The following is a 24,588-nucleotide window of genomic DNA, read 5'->3' as shown; positions in this document are numbered from 1 at the left end:
GCAATTTAATTTGCTTGTGTCAGCAGCATCCACTGATTCTACAAGTCACATAGACTTGCAATTGTGGTCTGCTCCTCGCTGATCTTTATTTGGCAATTTTTTCTCTTCCCCCCCCCCCCCCCCCCGAGATCACTCAGCTACCTTTCAGGATCTCTTTTCCCCCCAGTGGTATCACCAAATTGTACCACCTCCTATAGCTCAGTTACTAGTCTTTTGGCTGAGAATTTTCTATCTTTGATTGATGACTGCAATCCAGAAAACATGGAGGATGCTACTACAATTATATAATTATGTTTATAAAAGAGTCTCTTGTTTTGATGGCTCTGGTCTGGTTTCACTTTTTTCCAGTCCCTCTCCCTAGCATAACAGCAAACTCAGAACCTAGAAGGTTGACAGTAACAGGCTGGAGCAACAATGGAGGGGCCTGAATCTCAGTTTACACCAATACATTTCGCTATCTCAATCATTTCAGTAAACACCAAAGACTTTTCCCTAGTGTTGTGAGAGGAAGAATGGATGGGTTAGCATCTATCTTCCAAACATGATATTTCTAAACCTACGATCTTAGTGGGCATTTATAATGTTTTCAGAACACTATGTCTGGTGTTTTGTTTTATTGTGTTTTATGTACACAAATTTTAATACTCTACCACCTGCCATAATCATCCTATTCTCTTATATTTGGTCTATTTACGCCTTCCTTGGCCCTTGATGATTCCTGATAGAGTACTTGGGGAATGTGAGATCAAAAGGAAGGGAGAGGTGGCCCACCATGACTTTCATGGTGAAACTATACTTGATCTGTCCTGGATCAGATAAAAAATTCCAGTGATCTTATCCCAGGGAGTTTTCCCCAATCAAGAACCTGTATCTTGCAACAGGATTTAAGATTAACAATAAAATGTAAAAACTGAAAACATATTTTAAAAATCAATTTATTTTTCATTCGGGAATTACTAATCAATAGTAAAAAGGCGAGTCATGGGTGAGGAAAACAAGGAAAGAGGAGAAACATAATTGCTAGTTACAGATAAGTGTAATAACAAATCACAAGAACTTACAGAGTACTTTTTGGACTGAAAATACTAGATCTTAAGTGAGAAACACACATAGTATTACATAATTATGTAAAATGTCAGTGCCATATATTTTAAGAAACTGAAGTATAAATATTCTTGCCAGCTATATATTTACATATTAGTAAGAAAATGTCAGTATGGAAAAATAAAACAATTAATTATAACTGATAAATGAGATGTTTCATGGTTTTAGAATTCATATATGAAGTCTTAAACATAGATGTTTCAATGTTCTTCTATATGACAAACGAAAGCAGCAACAAAAAGATGTCTGCAGGAAAAACAAAAGTGCATACCTTTTCCTTTTTGAACTTCCAGTATCAGATGTGGCAGAAGAGATCATACTGTCTCCGTCCTCAATGTCGTCTCTCCTAGCTAGCTCTTTCTTCTTTGCCTGAAAAAGAGCAAATCCCTAGAGTCAGACTTGCTACTGAATGTTCCCAGAATAAATGAATATTAAACAGCTGCACAGATCAGATTCACTGAGAAAGACACAACTACAGCTGTAGGATGCATAAATATTAAAGCACCATTAAAAGATTTCCAATGACTGTAATTCAGTGAAAGACTCCGTACAAAAGAAAATTATATTAAAGACATGAAAATATTTTGAAGAATCAATTCAAGCCTATGCTACTTCAGATTTGCAACTATTTGAACTGTTCTGTTAAATGTTGTAATTCACGATACACAAAGTGTGTTAGTATCCTCTTATTCAAGTCATTTTAGCTATACTGTCTCTGACAATTTTAAAGATTCTTGTACTTACTTTCATAGCTTGATTCTAATCTACTTGCAAACAAAGTTATTTAGAGAAATAACTAAGACGATCCACTCCCCATTCAGCACATTATTTTTGCAGATTTATTTCCTGACAAAGACAGATGACCCAGTACAGAATGCATTGAGAACTTCTGAACATTAAAATACGTTCAGGATACTTAACCATAAAAACTGCATTGTTGAACATACAGAACAGCTAATAAACTATCAAATATGCTACTGCACATTTAAAAAGCTCCAAGAACTACCACCTGAAGAAAATAAATTCATACATATAGCTATCATCTTGATCGTTTTACACTTCTCTTTATACCTGCATAACTTGCTGCATTTTCAGTACTCTCTTATAGATGGCTGAATTAGGAACATTGTAGCGTTTGGCATTTTCAAACATTAAGTTCAGATCACACTCCAAGTGGTCTAGAGTTTCATATTCATGGTTCTTCAGTTTGGTTCTGTGGAAAAGACAGACACAACTTACGTTGTTTCACAATAGTTCACTAATTATTTCAAATGCTTTTTTTCCAAGCAAATCAATACTAGAAGAACTCTGATGTGGAGGAATGTGTTCTGATGGTGCCTTGATACCTCAGCATTGCAACTGGACATGCCAAACAAAAGAGAGTTTGGATTTGGGTTTTGGTTTTTAAAGTGAATTTAGCATTCGGAGAGGTGCCCTACTGACAGCTCTGGAGACTCTAGCCCTCTTTTTGTACATAGAATAGATATAGCACGTGAGGCAGAAGTACAAATTTCCCCTATAACTGCTTCAACATGCCTGGAAGGACCACCTGCAGTATAAAAAGATAATTCAATCCCCATTTTCATTGTGAGCATGATCCTACAAAGCACTCAGCACCACATGAAAAATGCGAAGTGCCAATGGCTCCAATTATCAGGAACGGTGGTGCTCCACACCTTCTTGGATCAAACTGTCAATTTTTGGCCTCTGCTAAAGCTGCCAGCAAGAAGCATGCAGATTAGTGCTAACTGCAGTAAAGTTTGTTATGAAAATACTACTAAGAACTGGTCTGAGACCATCAAGTCATTTCATGTCTGGAAACAAATTGCAATCAGACAGCACTGACTTGCAAGCACCTTTTGCTTTCTCCTGTTTCCCCTTATGTGTTGGAAAAATTGCTAGTCAAAACCTTCATTTTCCATCAAGTCCCACATTAAAACTAACCTCAACTAAAATACATACAGAAAACTGGTATCTGCAAATAGCACACAATACCTGCAAATTGCGAGGCGGCAGCCATGCCAAACCCGTGGAAAAAATGCAAAAATTGATCTTATTTTTGGCTTAATTGGCTTGTGAGTTGTTTATGGGCTAGTTTTTGGCTTGTAGCTTGTTGCTTCTTCTTTTTTTTTTTTTGAGCAGCTCCCGGCAAGCAGGGGCGGGGGGTGGGGGAAAGAGAGTCAGGGATGTACAGCAGGCCCACCACAGTCCCAGACTGCATGTTGGGGGGGGGGATCTAGTCACATAGAGTGTTGGGGTTCTTAGGGATTGGCATGTTTTGGCCTTGTTTTGAAATGGAATTAGCTTGATTTTGGGCTTATTGTGAAAGCCAGGGTGCTTATTTACCGTGTGAAAGTTGACAACTGTGCTAGGCAGGCAGGCAAGTTGTGAGTATTGCTAATGATTGGTTAAAAATTGATCATATCTTTTACTTTTGTTATCCCACCTCTCTCACACCTCATTCTCAGCCTGCTTGTTTGTCACATCCATCTGATGTGATGTCTTTTAATCTGTAAATAGAGAGTGTCATTTATGTTTGTACATAGTCTACCACAATTGGCCCCATAGCTGCTGGAGGCCTTTCGGTGCTACTAGAATATAAATGCAACCACTTTTGGTCAACACCAAACTGTATTAGTGACCTAGGAGCGTGAAATAAATTCTATCAACAGTAAATGTATTCTATTAACAGTTCCTTGAGTCATCTAGTTCCACTGTTATTAAACAAGATTCTGTATTTCTCAGCAATGGTTGAGGAGAATACAGCTAGTTCAAACAGGGTGAAGAGCTGCGATTGTTATGGAAATCACTGAATCATAAACATGCATCTCCACTATGTCATTTCTAAAGAATCATTTTTCAGAACAGTATCACACTTTAATTGCATAGTTCATATGGTCCCTATCTGCATACTCCCCACTGTATGCAGTAGAGCAAATGCAGCTTTTCTGTTCAGATTGGAGTGTCAGTGAACTCTACTGTTGGGGAGAAAAACTCCTGAACCAAGATCCTGAACATTAAGAGGAACAGAAACTTATTTTCTAACATTTTGCTTTAAAATGTATCACTTTAAATCAACACATTCTATTAACACTTTAGAATACCGAATAGCTTGTTAATTTCTTTTAAATCTTCTTTAGCTCACTTTTAATACTCATAAATAAGCAGCAGACTGACTATTTATTTAATTTATTTATTTGCAACCCGGCTCCCAATCTATACTTCAAGGGTATCACTCTTTTCCATTATAGATTATCAAAATCTACTACAAAGAGGTTTTAGTACAAATTTAATTATGAGCTAAATTCACTCTTGAGTTGCGTGTTGTCCAGTTGCATTAACATCAACTATTTGCCTGGGCGTAAGAAGGGTAGAATTTGGCACTATGCATTCTGTATATGTTAGTTAGTTAAATACTATTAAATACTATTAAAAAACAGATGCTAAGCGTACAGGATTTTTTTTTAAATTCTCTTCTATGTGATGTAGTTGGTGATTTAATATTCCATATTCATGAAAATGTAAGTTTTGTGCCTGTTCCATTTGTCTAGTATCAAACACTATAGGATGCTTTTACTCCAACTAATTAGAAAATTGATGAAGATAGTATGCATTTTTTTAAGATAGATCTTGTATAATAAAATATATTAAATTCTTCAAGTCTAAAAGTTATTGACAAGTATGTGATGTGTGCATGCATGTACATACATATACCCTTTTTGAATGTTTAAATATAAAAAGGACAATACACCATTAGACATATACAAGGCAACACAGGGTAGAAAGTGTCATGGGAAACTGCAAAAGAATGTATGTTTTTAAAAAGAAGTATGTTTTAACATTATTCTAATTTCCCAATTTATATGGGATTATCCTACGTGAAAATGACTAGACTTTTGCTTGCTTACTGCTTGACTGATGGGATTTACATGTGGTATGGAAGTCAGATTTGCATTGTCAAGGGAGAAAATGTAAGCATGCAATTTACACTTTTAAAGTGTAATTTTATTCTATTTTTTGATATCTTTTCCCACAAACTAATTGGGAATCAATTAAGCAAGTTGTCAGTCTTCTAAAATTACTAGTGAGAACTGAACCTATACATGAAAGATTCATCAAAACACTAACTCCAAGTGTCCACTGAGGAGTGCAATGGGATAGAAGTTCCCACAAATAAGTATCCTGCTTCTCTCTCAAGGAACGTTGATGGCATCCAACCAGTATTTTTTTGTTAATATTTCTTTCTTCAGAGGACTGTGACAACTGACGTAGACCAGTGGTATGCAAACTTTTCTAGCCATGCAACCCCTTCCCATTCACGGAACTTGTCGGACACCCCCTCCATTACTTGTAATCTGAAACTGAGTTTTTTGCATTACTTGTAATATGAAACTAGGTTTTTAAACTGGAAGGTGCAGGGGAAATGCATAAGTGAGACTATTCATTCATTCGGTTTAGTATTAGAGTGACTCATTCTACACATCCCAGGCTCTCAACTATTATATATGTTGCTAGTTTATGTCTTTTAATAATCAATTATTAATCATTAAATGAGTTTTAAAATTAATAAGAATCATAATTAATGTTAAGGGCATAGCAAACCTGCTGTAGTTATGAAACTTACCAAATTGTTGAAAATAAGACAGGCTGTGCTTTTATTTGTATGTTTGTTTTTTAAAAGGGCGAAAGGCTGAAGTTTCTTTGTGCCTCCCCCCAACCCACCAAGTTTGTGCACCACTGACAGACAGCATGGCAGAATTAGTCTCGATCAGAGATGGACTACTGGGACTATGATTATGAAGTTCATGACAGTCAGGAATAGTAAATACTTTTTCAAGTAGAACATTCCAAATATTTGCAAGAGTACCCTCCATCTTTACTGCTGTGGGAGGAGAAGGAAAAAAGCTACCCCTTCTCCATTCTGAAGTATTTGCTATACAGGTAATCATTAGCGCTGTGATAAAGAACTCATTTATGCTAAAGTTCATCTCCTCAAAAGCAAATAAGGTGTGTAGATGCAATACTCATGCTTCTCAATTGTTTGCTGAGCCAACTAATTTGAAGTTTGTTTTAATTGTAGCAGTGTATACCTTGTGAATGTTCTTGTGCAACACTGATGTATTTGTCTTCTTGTAGAAAGCTAGAGAAATTTTAAGACATTGCAAGACAGTAATATGAAAATACACATCTTAAAAAATTCTAATCTCCTAATTGACTTTCTAGACTATAGTTTGGGAGTTACAGTTAATGTGTTTTGATTGCTGTGTTGCAGAAAGGTTTTACTCAGCTTTCTGAAGACTCCTGATGGATTCCATCTACATACACACCACAAATACTGCATTTCTTTATTCAATAAAATCTTCTCCTCATTACCTCTTTATGCTATTCCTCTTTATTAAGGGCTGGTCTAAACACAGTTTTTGTACCTATTTAACTATATCAATGTAAATCCTATTTCTGTAAATTTATATTCGTATAACTATATCAATATTGGGGTATGGTTGGGGTAGGGCAGGTTATGAACTGATGTAACCATATCTGTTTCTAAACCGATTTAGTTGAAAATGGTACAAGAACTGTGTATAGATAAGCCTTTAGAGACTCTCTAAAGATCTCATAAAATCTTATTTAGATTTTAAATACACATCATACGCAAGTTCTAGGTCCCTTAACAATGTATTTAAACTCACAATGCATATAGGAACACTAATCCAGAGGCATGATACAATAAATTAGCTCACCAGCCAACAAAATACCCACATCCCTCTTCACCCACCCCTCGAACCATAATCCATCTCAAAGCTGTTATCAAATAGACAGGCTTTTGCACTGTGCTCTGAAGTTCAACAAATACAAGCTAAACTTCAGAGACAAAGGGCTTTCACAGAGAATAGCACCAAAAGAAATCTGATGACGTTCAACAAGGACAAGTGCAGAATCCTGCACTTAGGACAGAAGAATCCCATGCAGCGCTACAGGCTGGGGACTGACTGACTAAGCAGCAGTTCTGCAGAAAAGGTCCTGGGGATTACAGTGGATGAGAAGCTGGGTAGGAGTCAGCAGTGTGCCTTTGTTGCCAAGAAGGCTAGCTAGGAGCACTGCTAGCAGATTGAGGGAAGTGATTATTCCCCTCTGTTAGGCACTGGTGAGGCCACATCTGGAGTATTGCACCCAGTTTTGGGCCCCCCACTACAGAAAGGATGTGGACAAACTGTAGAGTCCAGTGGAGAGCAATGAAAATGATCAGGGGGCTGGGGCATATAATTTATGAGGAGAGGCTGGGCTTGTTTAGTCTGCAGAAGAGAAGAGTGAGGGGGATCTGATAGCAGACTTCAACGACCTGAAGGTGTGTGATGTTGCACCCCATAATGCTTTATGGAAATATGCTTATGAATGTATATATGACATAACTGGAATATGTTTTATGCTACATAAGTCATGTAACATATCTCTGTAAAGGTTATGATCTACTGAATATATTCATCCTATTTGTATGCCTGTATCTTTTTCATATTTAAAGTTATGAATATTGTCTGTGTACTAGTTAGATTTTAAGTAGCCTTAGTAAGGCATTTGGTCAGCTTCTTAAGAAAGGAATTTGCAATTTAAGTGCCCAATCAAGAAATGCTTAACAGACAATGGAACCTTGGAAGACTCTAATCCACATAAGAAGTCTACCTGGGGACATTCAAGGTAGCATGTGAACAACGGCTGCCACCTGTAAAGTTCTGAGTCATGCATGGACATGTGACTTGCCTATGTGACTCCAAAACTCCAGCTTGCAGCTGGATTCTGCAAAGGAGAGAAGAGGGGGTCTCCACCCACAAGAGAAAGTCTATTTAAGCCTCTGGGAGACCCCTCCATTTTGTCTTCAGGTGGCTCAAGAGATAGCCTCTCCACCCCCAAAGGATACCTGAAAGAAACTGAAACAAAGGACAGTAACTACAGGTGGTGTGAGTGATTGCTGGACCCAGACTAGAAGGAGCCTAGTCTGTAAAAGAAACTTACTGGAACATCTCTGATGGCGAGATTTCATCTATAATCACTTTCTTACTGTATTAAGTTTAGATTTGCATGTTTTATTTTATTTTGTTTGGTAATTTACTTTGTTCTGTCTGTTATTACTTGGAACCACTTAAATCCTACTTTTTGCATTTAATAAAATCTCTTTTTACTTATTAATTAGCCCAGAGTATGTATTAATACCGGGGGGGGGGGGCAAACAGCTGTGCATATCTCTCCATTAGTATTATAGAGGGCGAACAATTTATGAGTTTACCCTGTATAAGCTTTATACACAGTAAAACAGATTTATTTGGGGTTTGGACCCCATTGGGAGCTGCGTACCTGGTGTTGGAAACAGGAACACTTCTTAAGCTGTTTTCAGTTAAGCCTGCAGCTTTGAGGGGGTTTGGAGGGTGGGAGGGGGATCAGGGCTGGGGCAGGGGGAGGAGTGCGGGAAAGTATGCAGGTTCCGGCTGGGGTGTGGTCTCTGTGGTGGGGCTGGGGATGAGGGGTTTGAGGTGCAGGAGGGTGCTCCGTGCTGGGATCGAGGAGTTTGGAGAGCAGGAGGGGGATCAGAGCTGAGGCAGGGGGTTAGCACGTGGGGAGAGGCTCAGGGGTGCAGGCCCCGAGCAGCGCTTAGCTCAAGCAGCTCCCGGAAGCAGTGGCATGTCCCTTCTCTGGCTCCTATCCGGAGGCGTGGCCAGGCACCTCTGCACGCTGCCCCATCGACGGGCATCGCCCTGCAGCTCCCACTGGAGTGCTTAGGAGCCAGAGCGGGGTCATGCTGCGGCTTCCGGGAGCTACGTGGAGTGGGCCCTGGTTGGAGAGCCGGAGTGGGGTCCAGCCGTGTGGGGCAGCCCCATCCTGCGCCTTGGCCTGAGTGGGGCCGAGTCACATGGTGCGGCCCCCGACCCAGCACCACAGCAGAAGCGGCACATGGTGCGGCCCCCGACTGGAGCACCAGAGCGGCCCCTGACCCACCGCCCCAGCTGGAGCGCCGCAGCATGGCAAGCCCCCGACCCTCCTCCCCAGCAAGAACTTGCAGGCTGGATCTGGCCCGCGGGCCATATTTTGCCCACCCCTGACCTAAATACTTTTAACAAATCTAATTCTACTCAAAGTTAATAAAACTTAAGTATCGTGACTTTTCCAGCTCTACAGAATGAGATACGCCTTCAGCAGAAAATTAAATATCTCAACTTGGCTACTTGGGTGGTTAGAGACCCTTTTCATTCACTTATTTTATACATTGAGGCTTAAACTACCCAGAATCATAGCCCTATTCAGCAGTACACTGCTGTAACTCATGTAAACCCTATGTATGCTAACCTTTATATAAAGAAAACCCAGGAAAAATCTAAAGTACATGGTTGATGGTGTTGGTATGGAAAGATTTCAAAGAATGAGCTCAAGAACAAGTTTAGTCTCTTCTGATCCAACGTCAAAAGATCCCCAGGGTATGCTGGAAACATGTACTGCATTTGAAAATACTTCCCTCTTAAACAAAATGAGAAAGATTAGTTCGTTCTTTTGCTGCTGAAATCTGGGAACAGCTTTAAAGTCCAATGAGCCCAAATTAACCTTGGCATGACATCTTCCTTGCTTTGGACCTCTATATGATTAGAATGTGAAAGGAACTGAATCAGCACTCTATCCATCACAAGTTCTACCAGTAGCTGATCACTCTTTCATTTGTGAAATTTAAGGACAAAAAGATACCTGCTCCTCATTCAAACAGAGAGACAATCTGTCTAGGTATGTCCTGGAAACAGCGTTCTAATGAACAAATTGCATGTTACCTATTTTTCCTTATTCTGAAGGCATACCATGTGAAAAATCCTTGGAAAATGCAAAAAGCTAAGGAAGGATTAAACATCAAAATCTGTTCAATAAAACATACATTTAGAACTGTGCGGGTTTGACCTCCGCCTCTGAGTGAAAGAATTCAAGGAAGAAGAATGCAGTCTCTTTTTCTTGGAGAAGATAGACAACACTGGGGAAACACACATGACCAAAGAAGCAAAAGAACAGAAGAAACTATTTGCAGTAGTTTTTGAAATGCCAAATTCTTTTTTTAATACCATATTAAAGATGACACACACAAAAAAAGAGCATGCATGTGCACTGGAAACATTTGCTAACATATTAAAAATAAGTTATACGAACTTTTACTGAAGAGTATGTTACAAGAATGTGTGTAACATTCTGCAAAGCTTTGCTAGTAATCTGGCCAAAAAGGAATGACACTTTATAAAGCTCCAAAAGCTGCTAATATTTACAAATCATTTTAACCAAGCAAGACTAATTACTATAATTTCTCTTTCAGAGTATTCATGAATATTCAAAGAAGGTATATTTTTCCCACTTTTCTAAAATAAATGAATAGTAACACACACAGAAGTGCATTATTTTTCAGAATGAACAAACAAATGAATGTAACAGCTAGAAAGCTTGACTGCTAATTACACTGAATTAAAAAAAAAGGTATGTCAGTCTTATTCACATTGTAAGACGGGTTCTAACTTACAAAGCAAATGATCATTTAGTTTAAACATAACAGGCTGAGAAATTTTAACACCAAGCAACTTCTTTCTGTAATTTTGAAAGAGACCGTATTTTATAATCTAAACTGCAAAAAAGTGCTGTGCTCTATATATACACACCTCTTAAACTTTAAGGTCAGACGGAACCATCACAATCATCTAATCATTCATTCATTCAAACATCAGTTCCCATTAAATGCCACCTTTTTCCTCATCATTCAAGTGAACTGTTATGTTTTATTCCTTTATTTGCTGTAACTACACCGGACCCTCGCTAGAACGTGGGATTTGGGATCCATGTCAAGTACCACGTTATAGTGGGGACCGTGTTAAAATGAAATTACTATGTACAGTAAATGTTACATCCATAAAGTATAGAAAACCTTAGAAAATAAACTCCTACTTGAAGGAAACAAACGAGAAAAAAAAAGTTGCTTTATTAGAGATTTAAAGTAGACATTACAATAAACTAGTCTAGTTTTTCTTTAAAAAGTCAGTGAGTTGCTTTTGCTTCTTGCTGCTGTGCTGCTTCTGCTTAGCAAACTGCAAAAGACGACGTAGCTGCATAATTTTTATAGGCTCAACATCTTGTGTTTCAAACCATCTCAAAGCAGTCTCTAAGCCAACTACGATCGCAGTTGACGTTGGAACAACGCCCACTTCATCTTCCTTTCTTATTCCACAGCGAAGGCCAATTCTTCAGCTTCTGGAATGTTGTTTGGTCGTACTGCCTGAAGAATTTGGTCATCCGTTAGACTTTCAACAACAGGACAAAATTCTCCTGCTTCATCGTCGCCTCTTATCCAGGACTCGATATTTTGTGGCAGAACAGTTACTCTGAGCCCGGACAGTTGCTGACACAGCTCCTGCATCCACTCCATGTCTGTTCTTCCAACTTCCTCCTCTGTAAATCCCTCAAAGTCAAATTCCTCGTCAGACTGTGATCTGCTTTCTTCATTTTCTTCCAGGAGCGGGTGGCCAAGTGACTCTCTCAGTCCCACCATCCAAACAGTGGCTTATCGTTTCAGCACATAATAAATTCCAGGAATCACTGCCAATGTAAAAGAAGGCTTTCATAGTCAACTTCTTCAGAAAATTGGTGACAGACAACTTGCTTTCTATCATTTGTTGTACCAAGTTCCATCGATAGTGCTGCTTAAAAATGGCGATAACACCTTGATCAAGCGGCTGGATTTTGGAAGTCATGTTTTTAAGGTAAATATTAAACCTGTATTTTACATTCCCGGGTTCTGAGTCTTTCTGCTGGAGGATGTGCTAGAGAGTTGTTTAGCAAAAGAACGGCCTTTTCTTCTTAGCGTTTTGCCCGCAGGGACAAATTCGGTGAAGAACCATTGTTCAAAAATTTCTCGTCATCCAGGAATTTTTGGAGTTCTTGTACAAAAACGGCAGGCAATTCACATTTACGCGATGAAAGCACCAAGGCATGTGAGACTTTCCAATGCACAATGGTTTTAATTTATGCTTGCTTGTTGCATTCACACTAAACAATAAAGTAAGGCGATCTTTTGCCTGTTTATATCCTTCTTTCTTACGTTCATCGGTTCTGACAGCCAGGGTTTTATCGGGCAACATTTTATTATAAATTCCTGTTTTTCATAATCGCTTTATCCTCTGTTAGTCATACTTGCTCTCTTCCAAATTACACTCTCTTGTACTCCTCTCATCCTTCTTCTGTTCTGTTTGCTTTGCTCCCACCTTTCTTTCTGTCTTGTTCTTGCTCAGTTTGTCCTCAAGTCCACTAGACAATACAATCTCTCAATATACTGTGCCAGGACTCTTTTTCCAGATGCTGCAACAGATCAACAGAAGAGCCAGTTCTGTTGCCAGCAGCTAGCTGGGAGGGAACTTGCTGTCAGAGGACTAATGCCATCAGCAGCACCACAAGTAACACTACTTCCCACATCCATACATGATCATGAATCCACTCTAAGCTCAAAAGACTGTTTCACAGGCTCATAAGACCATCGTTGGGTGTGACTGGATTGGGTAAAATGTAAATAACTGTTTCCTTTAAACGGACATTCACTATCACCAATTCTCCACTCGTAAGCGCTTTATGCTTTCAAGGCTACAGGGTTTTTTTTCTTTTCAGAGAGAACTTGAAATTACCCTTAACATTTATAATGCCCCCCAAATTTGGGGACCTGAGGATGGAGAAGGGAGAGCGCGTGAGCATGGCCACAAGCTTCATGGATCCTCAGGTCCCTCTCTGGCAATATAGTCTAGCTCAGTGCTTCTCAACCAGGGCTACGTGTACCGCTTGGAGTATGTAGAGGTCTTCCAGGGGGTAAATCAACTAATCTAGACCTTTACCTAGCTTTACAACAGGCTACACAAAAACCACTAGTGAAGTCACTACAAACTAAAATTTCATAAAGACAATTATTTGTTTATACTGTTCTGTATACTATACACTGACATGTAAGTACAACATTTATATCCCAATTGTTTTATAATTATATGGTAAAAATGAGAAAGTAAACCATTTTTCGGTAGTAACATGCTGTGACACTGTTGTATTTTTATGTCTGATTTTGTAAGCAAGTAGTTTTTAAGTGAGATGAAACTTTGTGATATGCAACTCTAATCAGACTCCTGAAAGGGGTACAGTAGTCTGAAAAGGTTGAGAGTCACTGGTCTAGCTGATTGAGCTGGGAGCCAGAAGTACCACACTTTGCTTGCCACGGACTTCTGTCTTCTGTGGCATATAACCTTTCTGTCTCCTTTTCCCCCATATGTGATTTGAAGAGATACTATTTACATAAATACCTCACAAAATTAATTAACAAATACACAGAAGTTTGAAGATGTAAAAAAGTATTGTTAGGACCCAATCTGCTTTATTTTCCCTATAGGATCGTAGGACTGAAAGGGACCTCAAGAAGTCTTCTGGTCCAGTCCTCTGCACTCATGACAGGATTAAGCATTACCTAGACCATCCGACAGGTGTTTGTCTAGCCTGCACTTAAAAATCTCTAATTACAGAGATTCTACAACCTCCCTAAGCAATTTATTTCAGTATTTAACTCTGCAAGTCTTTATATAGTTAAATTCACATGCATTTAAGGATGCACATGTGCCTTTGGAAGAATTTTTGTCCACACAATATGCAAGATTACATGGCAATTTAAGTGTTGACTGAATATAATCCAAGATTTAACCAAGGTGCAGCAGACAAAGAAATACCACATTTCACCAGTCAGTGAACAAGATAAAGCTAATATGAAAATTCACTTTTGCTATATACAGCATACATGAATTTCAGGCCCCTCTCCAGTTTGAATAAAAAAATTACACAGCACCAAGATACATTCATTACTTCCATAAGCAATGTAATTGCTACAACAGTAGTGTGTGTGTGTGTGCGCATGCAAATAAAATATGAAAAAATTAAGATATTGCACAGCAAAAGGAATCATGGGCCAGAATGAAATCTCAGTTACAATAAATTACAAGCAAAGTAACTCCTTTGAAGTCATGATGTATTATTACACTAAAGTATAACAATTTACACCTTGGTGGTTATCTAAGCAGGGACAAAGACAGAATTACTAGGATAAAACCATCTTCTTGCTCCTATACAGTAAATCTCACAAGGTCCAGGACAAACAACATATGGGTGTTGTGTGAAAGCTTGTTATATCACTAGCCATTCTGTATCCGTTTGGTACAAGATAGCTCAACCTTCAGGACTCCGAGTCCTACACCTTAATTTCAATTAAAACATGAAAAATACAAACAGAAGGCATCTACAAAGGAAGGTCAGAAGATGGATGCAGACCAATTTGAAAGGCAAAATACACGGATTCTTTGCACTACTTAATCTATGACAGCAATTGCAGAACTAATCCATGTAACATATAGTAACCATACGGATCTGCTTACCAAGACATATTATATACTATATAACAAGAATTAGTTCATGGTATATAGGCCAGAAATGAAAGAAGCTCTCAATGTGCTCAAGCCCAGCAAATATAGTTTACACTCCATGTTTTCTTACCTGATTTGCTTCAATGAAACAGGCATTTTGATTTGCTGATAATAATCTGGATATTTTTTCTTGGAAGGCAAATGAAAAAGGGTTCTGATATAGCTGACCCTGGTTATTTCGGCAGTTTCTAACCGTATCATAAAGCTGATAAAGAGGGTTAGAAGTATCCATAAAGGAAGTGATGCTCTCTGCTTCAGACTCTCCTTCTTCATAACGGGCAGCAGCTGTAAAAAAGAAGAAGGAAGTAGAGAAATCGATGGGCAAGCAAATAAACCCCTGTTGTTATGACTGTTTGACTTCAAAATAATAAATGAGGTAATGCATGACCCACACGTGAGGGAATTTACCCACTTTTTAATACTCCGCTTTATAACTTTGGGAGGGATATCATATGCTATCTACTGCTTCTGGACCAGGTAATAAAGTACACATTGATCCATTGGGTTAGGACATTCAAAAGCAGTCAGATGTGATGCTGGTTGCACCACTTGCTTGTGTACCGCTGGCTATGAAACTGATGTCTCTTAACTATGTCAGCCCAAAGAGCCACTGGCTCAGAGGAACTTTGACTTGGCAAGCAGATTGCATGCTTTACCAGGTGCAGACTCATGCCGTTAACACTGTCAGATGGGATTACTGTAATGTGCTGTACCTGAGAATACAAACTAAACCACTCAAACATACTGGTGAAGAAATCAGCTGTCTGCTTATTTAATAACCAAGCCAACAACATTAAATTACAATTGAACAAAAATTACAAAAGAATGCATTATTTGCTATCATGCTACAGGGTTGTGTTCTGTACTTTTCTAAACGGAAATGACTGCACACATGAGTGAAGGAGAGTAAACACACACTGGAGTGTTACAAAATAGCCTGGACAGGAGCAATCCACTGTTGGTGGAATAATATCTGTTGCATATAAGAAAGATCTGAAGGAATTCTTTAGGGAAAGGAGGAATAATCCTTCAAATAACATAGGAAATATTTATGAACCCAATTAAAGGAGGTTACAAACCCCTTGTGCAAGCACACATTAAAATCTTAGAAATGCTAGAAAGTGAGATAATTTGCAAAATCTATGAATATCTAATAACATGGTGTGGACAACATGGCACTCCTCTTGCACATCCCTGGACATTCATGAGCATAAAGGGACTTGATTACCTTCCCCATGGGAATATATATATATATATTTTTTAACTGAGGTGTCCCAGGACAAAATACTAATGGACTACAGGAACAATTTTTTGGGTTATCCTAAGAATTTAAACATATTTAAACAGTTCCAATAGAGAGCTTTCCATGTGAGCCCTATATATATGAACTTAATGTTAGAGCACTCATATTTGTGAATAATCATTCTCTCTCTCTCTCAAACTTACATAATCCAAGTAGCTGGTTTTAAACTTGATGATTACTCAAAAAGGGACCCTCCCCCCACCCGAAAAGGATGCTATTTACGTTTTCAGAAGTCCTAGAACTAATGTAAACAGACACTTTATCAAAATAGCTATACTTGGATTGAACTGATGATTTACATATTAAGATTTGACGTTCACATGGATATGGAAATGTGCATAATGGAGACAGAATGAGAAATCTGCAGCAGTTTTTGTTTTCTGTGTATATAGGTACTTACTTAAACCTTTAATATAAAGAAATTTGCAAGCCTCAAATCCTGTGAAGTAGGGGAACTGAAGCTCAAAGCTAACAATTTTCAGAAAATAGTCACTAATTTTAGAGATATGCTCTAGCTCCACCAGAAATCATAGGCTTGATGTAAGAATCATTAGAAGTTCTGACCTGTGTCAGCAGGGGTATCCTTGGGTTGAGTGCTGTAGCTAGAAACATAACGGTCTCTTCTAGCCTTAAAAATTTATGAATACGTGAACATTGTGTGCACGATTTAAGGGCGCCAATGTGAGACAGCTTGTTGCCCGATTTCAGATGTGCCAAGGATCTACAACTGAAAGTTTTGTTCTAAGTGACTTGCCTAAGGTTAACAAACTGGTTGGAACAGTTGGGAACAGAATTCACTACAAGAGTGGAAATTAGTAAATGGAGGCTGGGATTTTCATATGCGTCTACGGAAGTTAGTTTAAGTGATTAAATTCAAAATAAATCTATATATTTATGTGTTGAGAAATATTCTCTTAAGTTTCTTCTTAAATTATCACACCTGGACTGAAGAGCTTATTCTAATAAAGGAACCACAAAGGAAGCAACAAAGACTACATAAAGTCTGAAGGTTGTCCAACTTAGGACTCCCTTATGCCACTTTCCTTTGATTAGTACCTAAACTTATGATCCATAACATGTTTTATAATTGTATTTCCCCCTCTCCCCAAATCTATAAACTTCAGGACTAAGACTCATGAAAGTGATACTAGAAAGTAATTAGGGCTGTCAAACGATTAAAAAAATTTATCGTGATTAATTGTGCAATAAAAAAATTAATCATGATTAATTGCATGATTAATTGCACTGTTAATAATAGAATATCATTTATTTAAATTTTTTTGGATGTTGTCTAGATTTTCAAATATACTGATTTCATTTACAACACAGAATACAAAGTGTACAGCGCTCACTTTATATTTATTTTTATTACAAGTATTTGCACTGTAAAAAAACAAAAGAAATAGTACTTTTCATTTCACCTAATACAAGTACTGTAGTTCAATCTCTTTATCATGAAAGTTGAACTTACAAATGTAGAATTATGTACAAAAAACTTCATTCAAAAATAAAACAATGTAAAATTTTAGAGCCTGCAAGTCTGTTCAGTCCTACTTCTTGTTTGTCTGAGCGATTGGCTCAACAAGTTCGTTTACACTTGCAGGTGATAATGCTACCCACTTCTTGTTTACAATATCACCTGAAAGTGAGAACAGGTGTTGGCATGGCCTGGTTGTAGCTGGTGTCGCAAGATATTTCATACCAGATGAGCTAAAGACTAATATGTCCCTTCATGCTTCAACCACCATTCCAGGGGACATGGGTCCATGCTGATGACAGGTTCTGCTCTATAAGAATTGAAAGCAGTGGGGACCAACGTATGTTCATTTTCACTATCTGAATCAGGTGCCACCAGCAGAAGGTTGATTTTCTTTTTTGGTGGTTCAGATTCCATAGTTTCCGCATTGGAATCTGACTCTTTAAGACTTCTGAAAGCATGCTCCACACCTCATCCCTCTCAGATTTTGGAAGGCACTTCAGATTCTTAAATCTTGGGTCGAGTGTTGTAGCTATCATTAGAAATCTCACATTAGTATCTTCTTTGTGTTTTATGAAATCTGCTGTTAAAGTGTTCTTAAAATGAACAAAGTGTACTGGGTCATCATCAGAGACTGCTATAACTTCAAATATGTGGCAGAATGCAGGTAAAACAGAGCTGGGGACATACAATTCTCCCCCAAGGAATTCAGTCACAAATTTAATTTACACATTTTTTTAATGAGAGTCATCAGCATGGAAGCATGTGCTCTGGAATGGTGGCCGAAGCCTGAAGGGGCATACGAACGTTTAGTGTATCTGGCACATAGAATATCAGAGTTGGAAGGGACCTCAGGAGGTCATCTAGTCCAACCCCCTGCTCAAAGCAGGGCCAATCCCCAATTTTTGCCCCAGATCCCAAATGGCCCCCTCAAGGATTGAACTCACAACCCTGGGTTTAGCAGACCAATGCTCAAACCACAGAGCTATCCCTCCCCCATAAAGACCTTGCATGCCAGCTACCATGCAAATGCCTGTTCTCACTTTCTGATGACACTGTAATAAGAAGAGGGCAGCATTATCTCCTGTAAATGTAAACAAACCTGTTTGTCTTAGCGATTGGCTGAACAAGAAGTAGGACTGAGTGGACTTGTAGGCTTTACACTGTTTTGTTTTTGAGTTATGTAACAACAACAACAAAATCTACATTTGTAAATTGCACTTTCACGACAAAAGATTGCACTACACTTGTATGAAGTGAATTGAAAATACTATTTCTTTTGTTATAATTTTTACAGTGCAAATATTTGTAATCAAAAAAATACACTAATTTCAATTACAACACAGAATACAATATATAAAATGTAGAAAAACATCCAAAATAGTAATAAATTTCAAATGGTATTCTATTGTTTAACAGTGAAATTAAAACTGCAATTAATCACGATTAATATTTTTAGTTAATTGTGTGAGTTAACTGCGATTAATCGACAACCCTACAAAAAATGTATATTTAGTGCAGGAAAATAGTGTGAGACACTGTAAAATGAACCATAAGGAAAAGATGTGTGTGTACAATCAGAACACTAAAAACCTACAAACATCTATAACTTAATTTGTACCAGACAGACATAACACTAGATCCTTATATACTTATGTACAGTTAAAAGCTATCATCATCAAAGCAGTCTCCCGATCCCCAAATTGTAGTTTGAATGAAAGCTTGGTAGAGGAGTCACAAAAGTGACACAAAAGACAGTCCTCTAATAGTCGTATCAAGTTTCCAGCAGACATTGTCATTATGGTTAAGCATAGCCTGACCATGTTTCAGCTTTCTATCCCATTTAAGCAAAGAGATATTAAACAATTATAAGTCAGTAGACAGCCAGTTCGTATGACACACTAGTGTTTATCTTCTTTCCAATCTGAACTGATGGTCCACAGGAGTGTTCAGCTGCGTGACAACTCCCAGACTACTCAGACACAAGGGAGCGGGAGGCACACCTCTGTAGCTATGCAGTGGCTTCAAAGAAACACTCACTACTACTGTGGAACAGATACCTAAAGCAGTCTACCCTATCCCACCTTTGGGAAATAATGGCAACAGACCTAACAATGAATATTTATGGCACTAACATGTGCAGCTAAAAGTTTTAAACTAAAACACTCCTCTCCAGTATCCACCCTTTAATAATAACCAGGGTAATAATTGCAAATGATTCAGAGGACATTGGAAGGTAAAATCAAGCACACCATTTACATTTGTAAAATTAATTTTTTGTAAAGCTAAGATGAGTAGTAATGTTTCCATTAATTTGTTTTAATTAAAATAAAAAAAAAAATTACAAAAAATTACTCTGCAATGTTTTAAACCCAAGATACTGTCACATTTTGCTGTGCATGAGCACCCATGCATAAAATGAAGAGTGAAACAGGCTGGTTCATTTTTATTCTCCAAGCGGAGATAAATGCTTAAGTAAACTAATGACATAAATGGCAAAAGTGAATGAAAAAATTAGCAATACAAATCCAAAGAATTTTAAGTCTATCTGTAGCACAGATAAGAAAATTGTTCATTATGTTCAACATTTTTTTAAATGACAGTGGTCCTTTCTCTTTCCCCTTCGCAGTCAGCAATTAAATAGGTTGGCCGGTGAATGCTCTGCAAGAACATTTGGAAGGGGATGTAGGAAGACTATGACAAATTCTCACTAAGCATCTTCTACAGAGTGTGACAGAAAGAACAGCACAGCCCCTCCATCTAAAACAACTATAAGCTATGAGTTACTACAGACAGACGATCACCCTTACTGTGTGGGCACAACAATAAAAAAACCAAAACAACCCCTAGCACTAATTCGACCTACTTGCCCTTAGGACACTAAACCACGTACTGGAAGGCTACAAAAAGCCTCTGAGAAAGGCCTGTTTCAGGTTCTTGGTAACAATTTATAAAATATTTGTGTTGCGGGGTGGATAAAATTCAGTGAATTTATAAAAAAATTAAAAATTGATTTTTATTTTAAATTAAATACATTTTTCTTTTAAAAATAAACCTACTTAAAATTAAAGTTGAAATTATGACAACCTATGTTAAGGTCTAAGTTTACTGTAATCTATTAAAACTGATTTGAATTATATAAAATAAATGAAATTCAAGCAGTACATGTTTGCTGATGACGTTTTAAAGAAAGTCAAACCAGTGAACTGGTGAAGTCACTGGCCAAGCCCCTACAATCAACGTTGTGCTAAACAAGCTTTTGACAACAGTCTCTTCTGAAAGTGCAGAGAATATTTTTTTCATGTCAGTTTATTCAACTGGTTCAGAAGTTCAATGACTAGCTCATTCAAAGTTGAGAAACATAATGGGAGTTAAAGCAGGAAAGCTTGTTTTTCCTCTTCCAGTGTATAATTAAAAATTAGGTGTGAGAAGATACAATCTATTAGTTCTAAAATCTTGAACGACATGGGGGCCAAAACCCAATCATTTCAATTCACTAACTACAGATAATCCTTTGTTTAATAAATCAGTTAGTTTTAAATGCAAAACATGTTTTGATAAGAAAAAATTATGTAACCAGTACATTTAAGGTAGTTTTATTTAACTAATAAAACCCCATTTTAAAATATTGTTTTTGTGCAGTTTCCATTAAATTTGTAAGGAAATTGGAATTCAGCTGGACACAAATCACAAGTGAAAAATTAAGCATCAGTAAATAAGAAATGGATCATTCACCATTTTCTAATATAAAAAACTGTAAAATTTTAGAAGCTGAATATATGTATGTTAAACTACATAACTGCTTAAATAACGATACAGTGCTAAGTATTGAGAATCAGCTTCTCCAGGAAAATAATTAAAAAGTACAAATGCAAATCAAGAGTAAAATAGATTTATATCAAGGTTCCCTGCTTGCTGATATAAACCACTGATAGAAATCAATCTACCCCATTGTGTTATGTCAAAAAAACCAAGCTAATCTGGCATGTCCCATTTTCTTATTATTTTGATATTAACAATCATTTGACCAGATACCTTCTCTAGTCTAAAGACTTGTAAAAAACCCCTTGATTTCTCAATAAAAAATAATAATGTATTATATGTAAATATGTACGCTGGGTGTTCTGTACAACAATGAAATAAGAGGACCTCCAAACTAAAACCTAAAGAAAGAAAAAAAAAAGAGTAAGCACCATAAAGGAAAGATGAAAAAAAGAAAAAGATTTACATAATATCATCACAGATATATGTCACGCTCACAGGTGCTTATAAATGCAGTATTAATAATAAATTTGGTTCACGAAGACCACCTTATTTGGATAGCATCAAAAGTGTTAGAGGCACTTCTAATAAAAGACCCTTGAAAAAGAGAAATTTTCACTTGTTTTTTTAGAAGTGGGTAGAAATGCATTGAGATCAATGTCAAAGGGAAGCAGGTTTCGCAGCAAAAAACGTGTACACCTAACATCCTAAAGTGAGACTGCAGATTGTTTAAAGTTAAGTGGTACCAGAACACAAACACTCATTAGGAAAAGGCTAAACTTGGAGATTATAATCAGTAATGCTCACTTTAGACAGTTGGTTTCATGTCTACACACCTGGCAAAATACAAGCCAGATGCAGAAAAGACTAAATCAACAAGTTGCATACTATTAAACAGTTTTTTTGTGTTTGTTTTTTAAATAAGGCACTGTCTGTTGTACATTTCATTCCACAACCACTTCTCCCTATTCTTGACAGGTGCAAACACTTAACACATTGCATTTTATGGCTGAAAACTTGAGTGCCCTTGAAAGTGGTATTGCTGATATGGAGTGACTGCAAATTGACAGAAAAAAGACAACTTGATCTTTTTACTGGCCTTGAAAAATCCACTCACCTACACTGGGTACAAAGCTTTCCTACCAGAGTGTGTCTGACTTCTGCAACATCCACACTTTCATTTAAAGAAAAGATTATAGCTCCTACAATGGGGGGGGAAACCTTAAAAATGTGAACCAAATTAAGTTGATAATGTCACGCATCTCCCGAAGTCAGAAGACATACTTCCAGCAACACTGATGCTGCTCAGATCTTTACTAAGCTGCAGCAGAGAGAACAAGGGTCTTTGTCAATGTGTGCTGCTTTTCAGAATCTTGCCAGGCAGTAGTGAAACTGACAAAAATTAATGAAATTCACTTGGTGAGGGGGGCTCAGAAACAGAAACTGGGAGGAAGGTTCATTTGGGACAAATGGGGAAGGACAGCAACTCCTTGCAGCAGCCAAAAGTCTGAGGGAGAGGTAGAATACAATACCCCTCATCACTGGATGCTAGAGGAGATTGTAAAGTAGCAGAGGCCATTCACCCAACCTTGTAGCAGATAAGAAGTTCTGGGTTGGGAAGAATACAGAAAGGAAAACGAACATGACTCCAATCAGAGTTCAGGGACAGCGCCCTGGTAAGAATCACAGCATGTCCCCTTTTCCCAGCAGTTGGGCATAGTTAGTGTCTCATCTGGCCACTGCCTCTTTAGGATGTTCTTCTATCTTTCATACTGGTGGTTTGGCTAACAGGTGTCTAGTAAAATGTCTTAGCTCTGCGTATGAATAGATGAGGATGAGAGGATGTGTGTGAGAGGACAGGTGGGAGAGACTGATTGGAAAGAAATAAAGTACTTTTGAAATAAGTCATATTTTAAAAGTTATTAATGAGATAGTTGATTGATAACGTTACAACTAACCCCACTACACAACTGTTTTATTCTTTTAAATTGCAAGGGGAGGGAAAAAAAAGACATAGGAATTTTTACCATGATGAGTAAGCTTAATCCTCAGGCTAGTAGAGAGTTGGTAAACTGTCTAAGTCCTGTCTTATTTTTATTTTAAAAAAAATACCCAGACATGTCCAATTTCACAGGAATAGCAAACAAAAACAAAACTCAGATAAAAGAAAACTGAGGAAACTGTTCTGGAACAGAGCACTGAGAAGTTTACTAGAAAAATTAGGAAAACGGGAAATAAAAAGAACAAAGTGGCCTCCTTTGGGGAGATATATCTTAAAGGTCATGACCAATGTACATGGATTTAGTACAACTTTTTTATGCTAATGTTAAGGTGCTAAAAAAGGCTGATTATGAGAAAAGTAAAACAGGATGACTATATTAAAAGACATTTGTTTACATGTTTTACGTTAATATTCACTTATTTGCAAAATTTTACAATTGTTTATTATATACTATTAGAAGATTTTTTTTTAAATGTATAAATATCTAATACAGAGATGGGTGAGCTGCCATCATATCATTTAAAACACAAAGAGCCCTGCTGCTAAAGTTCTATGTAACCTTAAGAATTCTACCCAGCTATGTTAAAGTAAGACCTACTATCTTTTGCTATCATTTAAAATAATAGCTGTGATTTCAAGTTTATATTGATGCCAGAAGTTATAATATGTAAGAGAAGGTTGTTTAAGCATTGTATTTAAGACTAACAGTAAAGATTAATAAATAAAATAAAAACAAAACAAAACATTTCACTAAGAAAAAAGTTAGATGACCTGTGAACTTATAAGAATCTACTTTTTTCTATTCAATACTAGAAGAGTATCCATTGTCTTTTCTAATTTAACACAATGATATAAAAACAAGCAACACTCTTCCCAGTTTTTAAAGCTTTCATGGACTGCAATGAAACAAAAATCGAAATCAAAGCAGGTAATTTATTTTGGCTTTCCTTCACTTGCCAACTGCACATTTCATCTACACTTCTAGCAACCAGTGACCAGCACTGATGAAATTGCATGTCATGCTTTGGAAACTATTCAAAATAATCTGGAAACAGCAGTGTCCAGAAAAGTAGCAAAGGAAGTATCGTACAGACATCGTTCAGTAAATTTTAATAAACTGAAATTGGTACAAGTGAAGTATTAACTCCTACCAGCCAAAGCAGCATCCTCATCACTTTCTGATCCATATTGCAATGCCATGGTTATTGCAGACAAACGATCCCCTTGGACTGATCTTTTGTTACTTTAAAAGTAAAAAGAAAAGCAGTGTATGTATCAAACTACTGTTTAGTTATGTTCTGTGGATAATTGGTGGAATATGAAGGTCATGTTAGCAGTCCACAGAACCACCACCAGAAGAGCAGACAGGACTAATCCAAGAAAGATGGGAAGTTAGCAGAGGACAATGGCCCATGATATCATCTATTTTATAAAGTGC

The 24,588-nt window shown here is 37.4% G+C and overlaps 1 protein-coding gene across 1 annotated transcript in view; it reads right to left on the bottom strand.

The window, feature by feature from the left end:
- PBRM1 (polybromo 1) overlaps positions 1-24,588 on the bottom strand; it is an 82,204-nt gene that overhangs the window by 44,186 nt on the left and 13,430 nt on the right. Inside the window, 5 exon segments of the mRNA XM_038409583.2 lie at positions 1,376-1,473; positions 2,176-2,317; positions 14,677-14,751; positions 14,753-14,891; positions 24,302-24,393. Of these exon segments, the coding sequence (XP_038265511.1) occupies positions 1,376-1,473; positions 2,176-2,317; positions 14,677-14,751; positions 14,753-14,891; positions 24,302-24,393 (546 nt within the window).

Source organism: Dermochelys coriacea, chromosome 7, assembly GCF_009764565.3.
Source record: "Dermochelys coriacea isolate rDerCor1 chromosome 7, rDerCor1.pri.v4, whole genome shotgun sequence".
Lineage (NCBI taxonomy): Eukaryota > Metazoa > Chordata > Testudines > Dermochelyidae > Dermochelys > Dermochelys coriacea.
The sequence above is the reverse complement of the archived record's forward strand: the minus strand, read 5'-3'. Positions and strand labels throughout refer to the sequence as shown.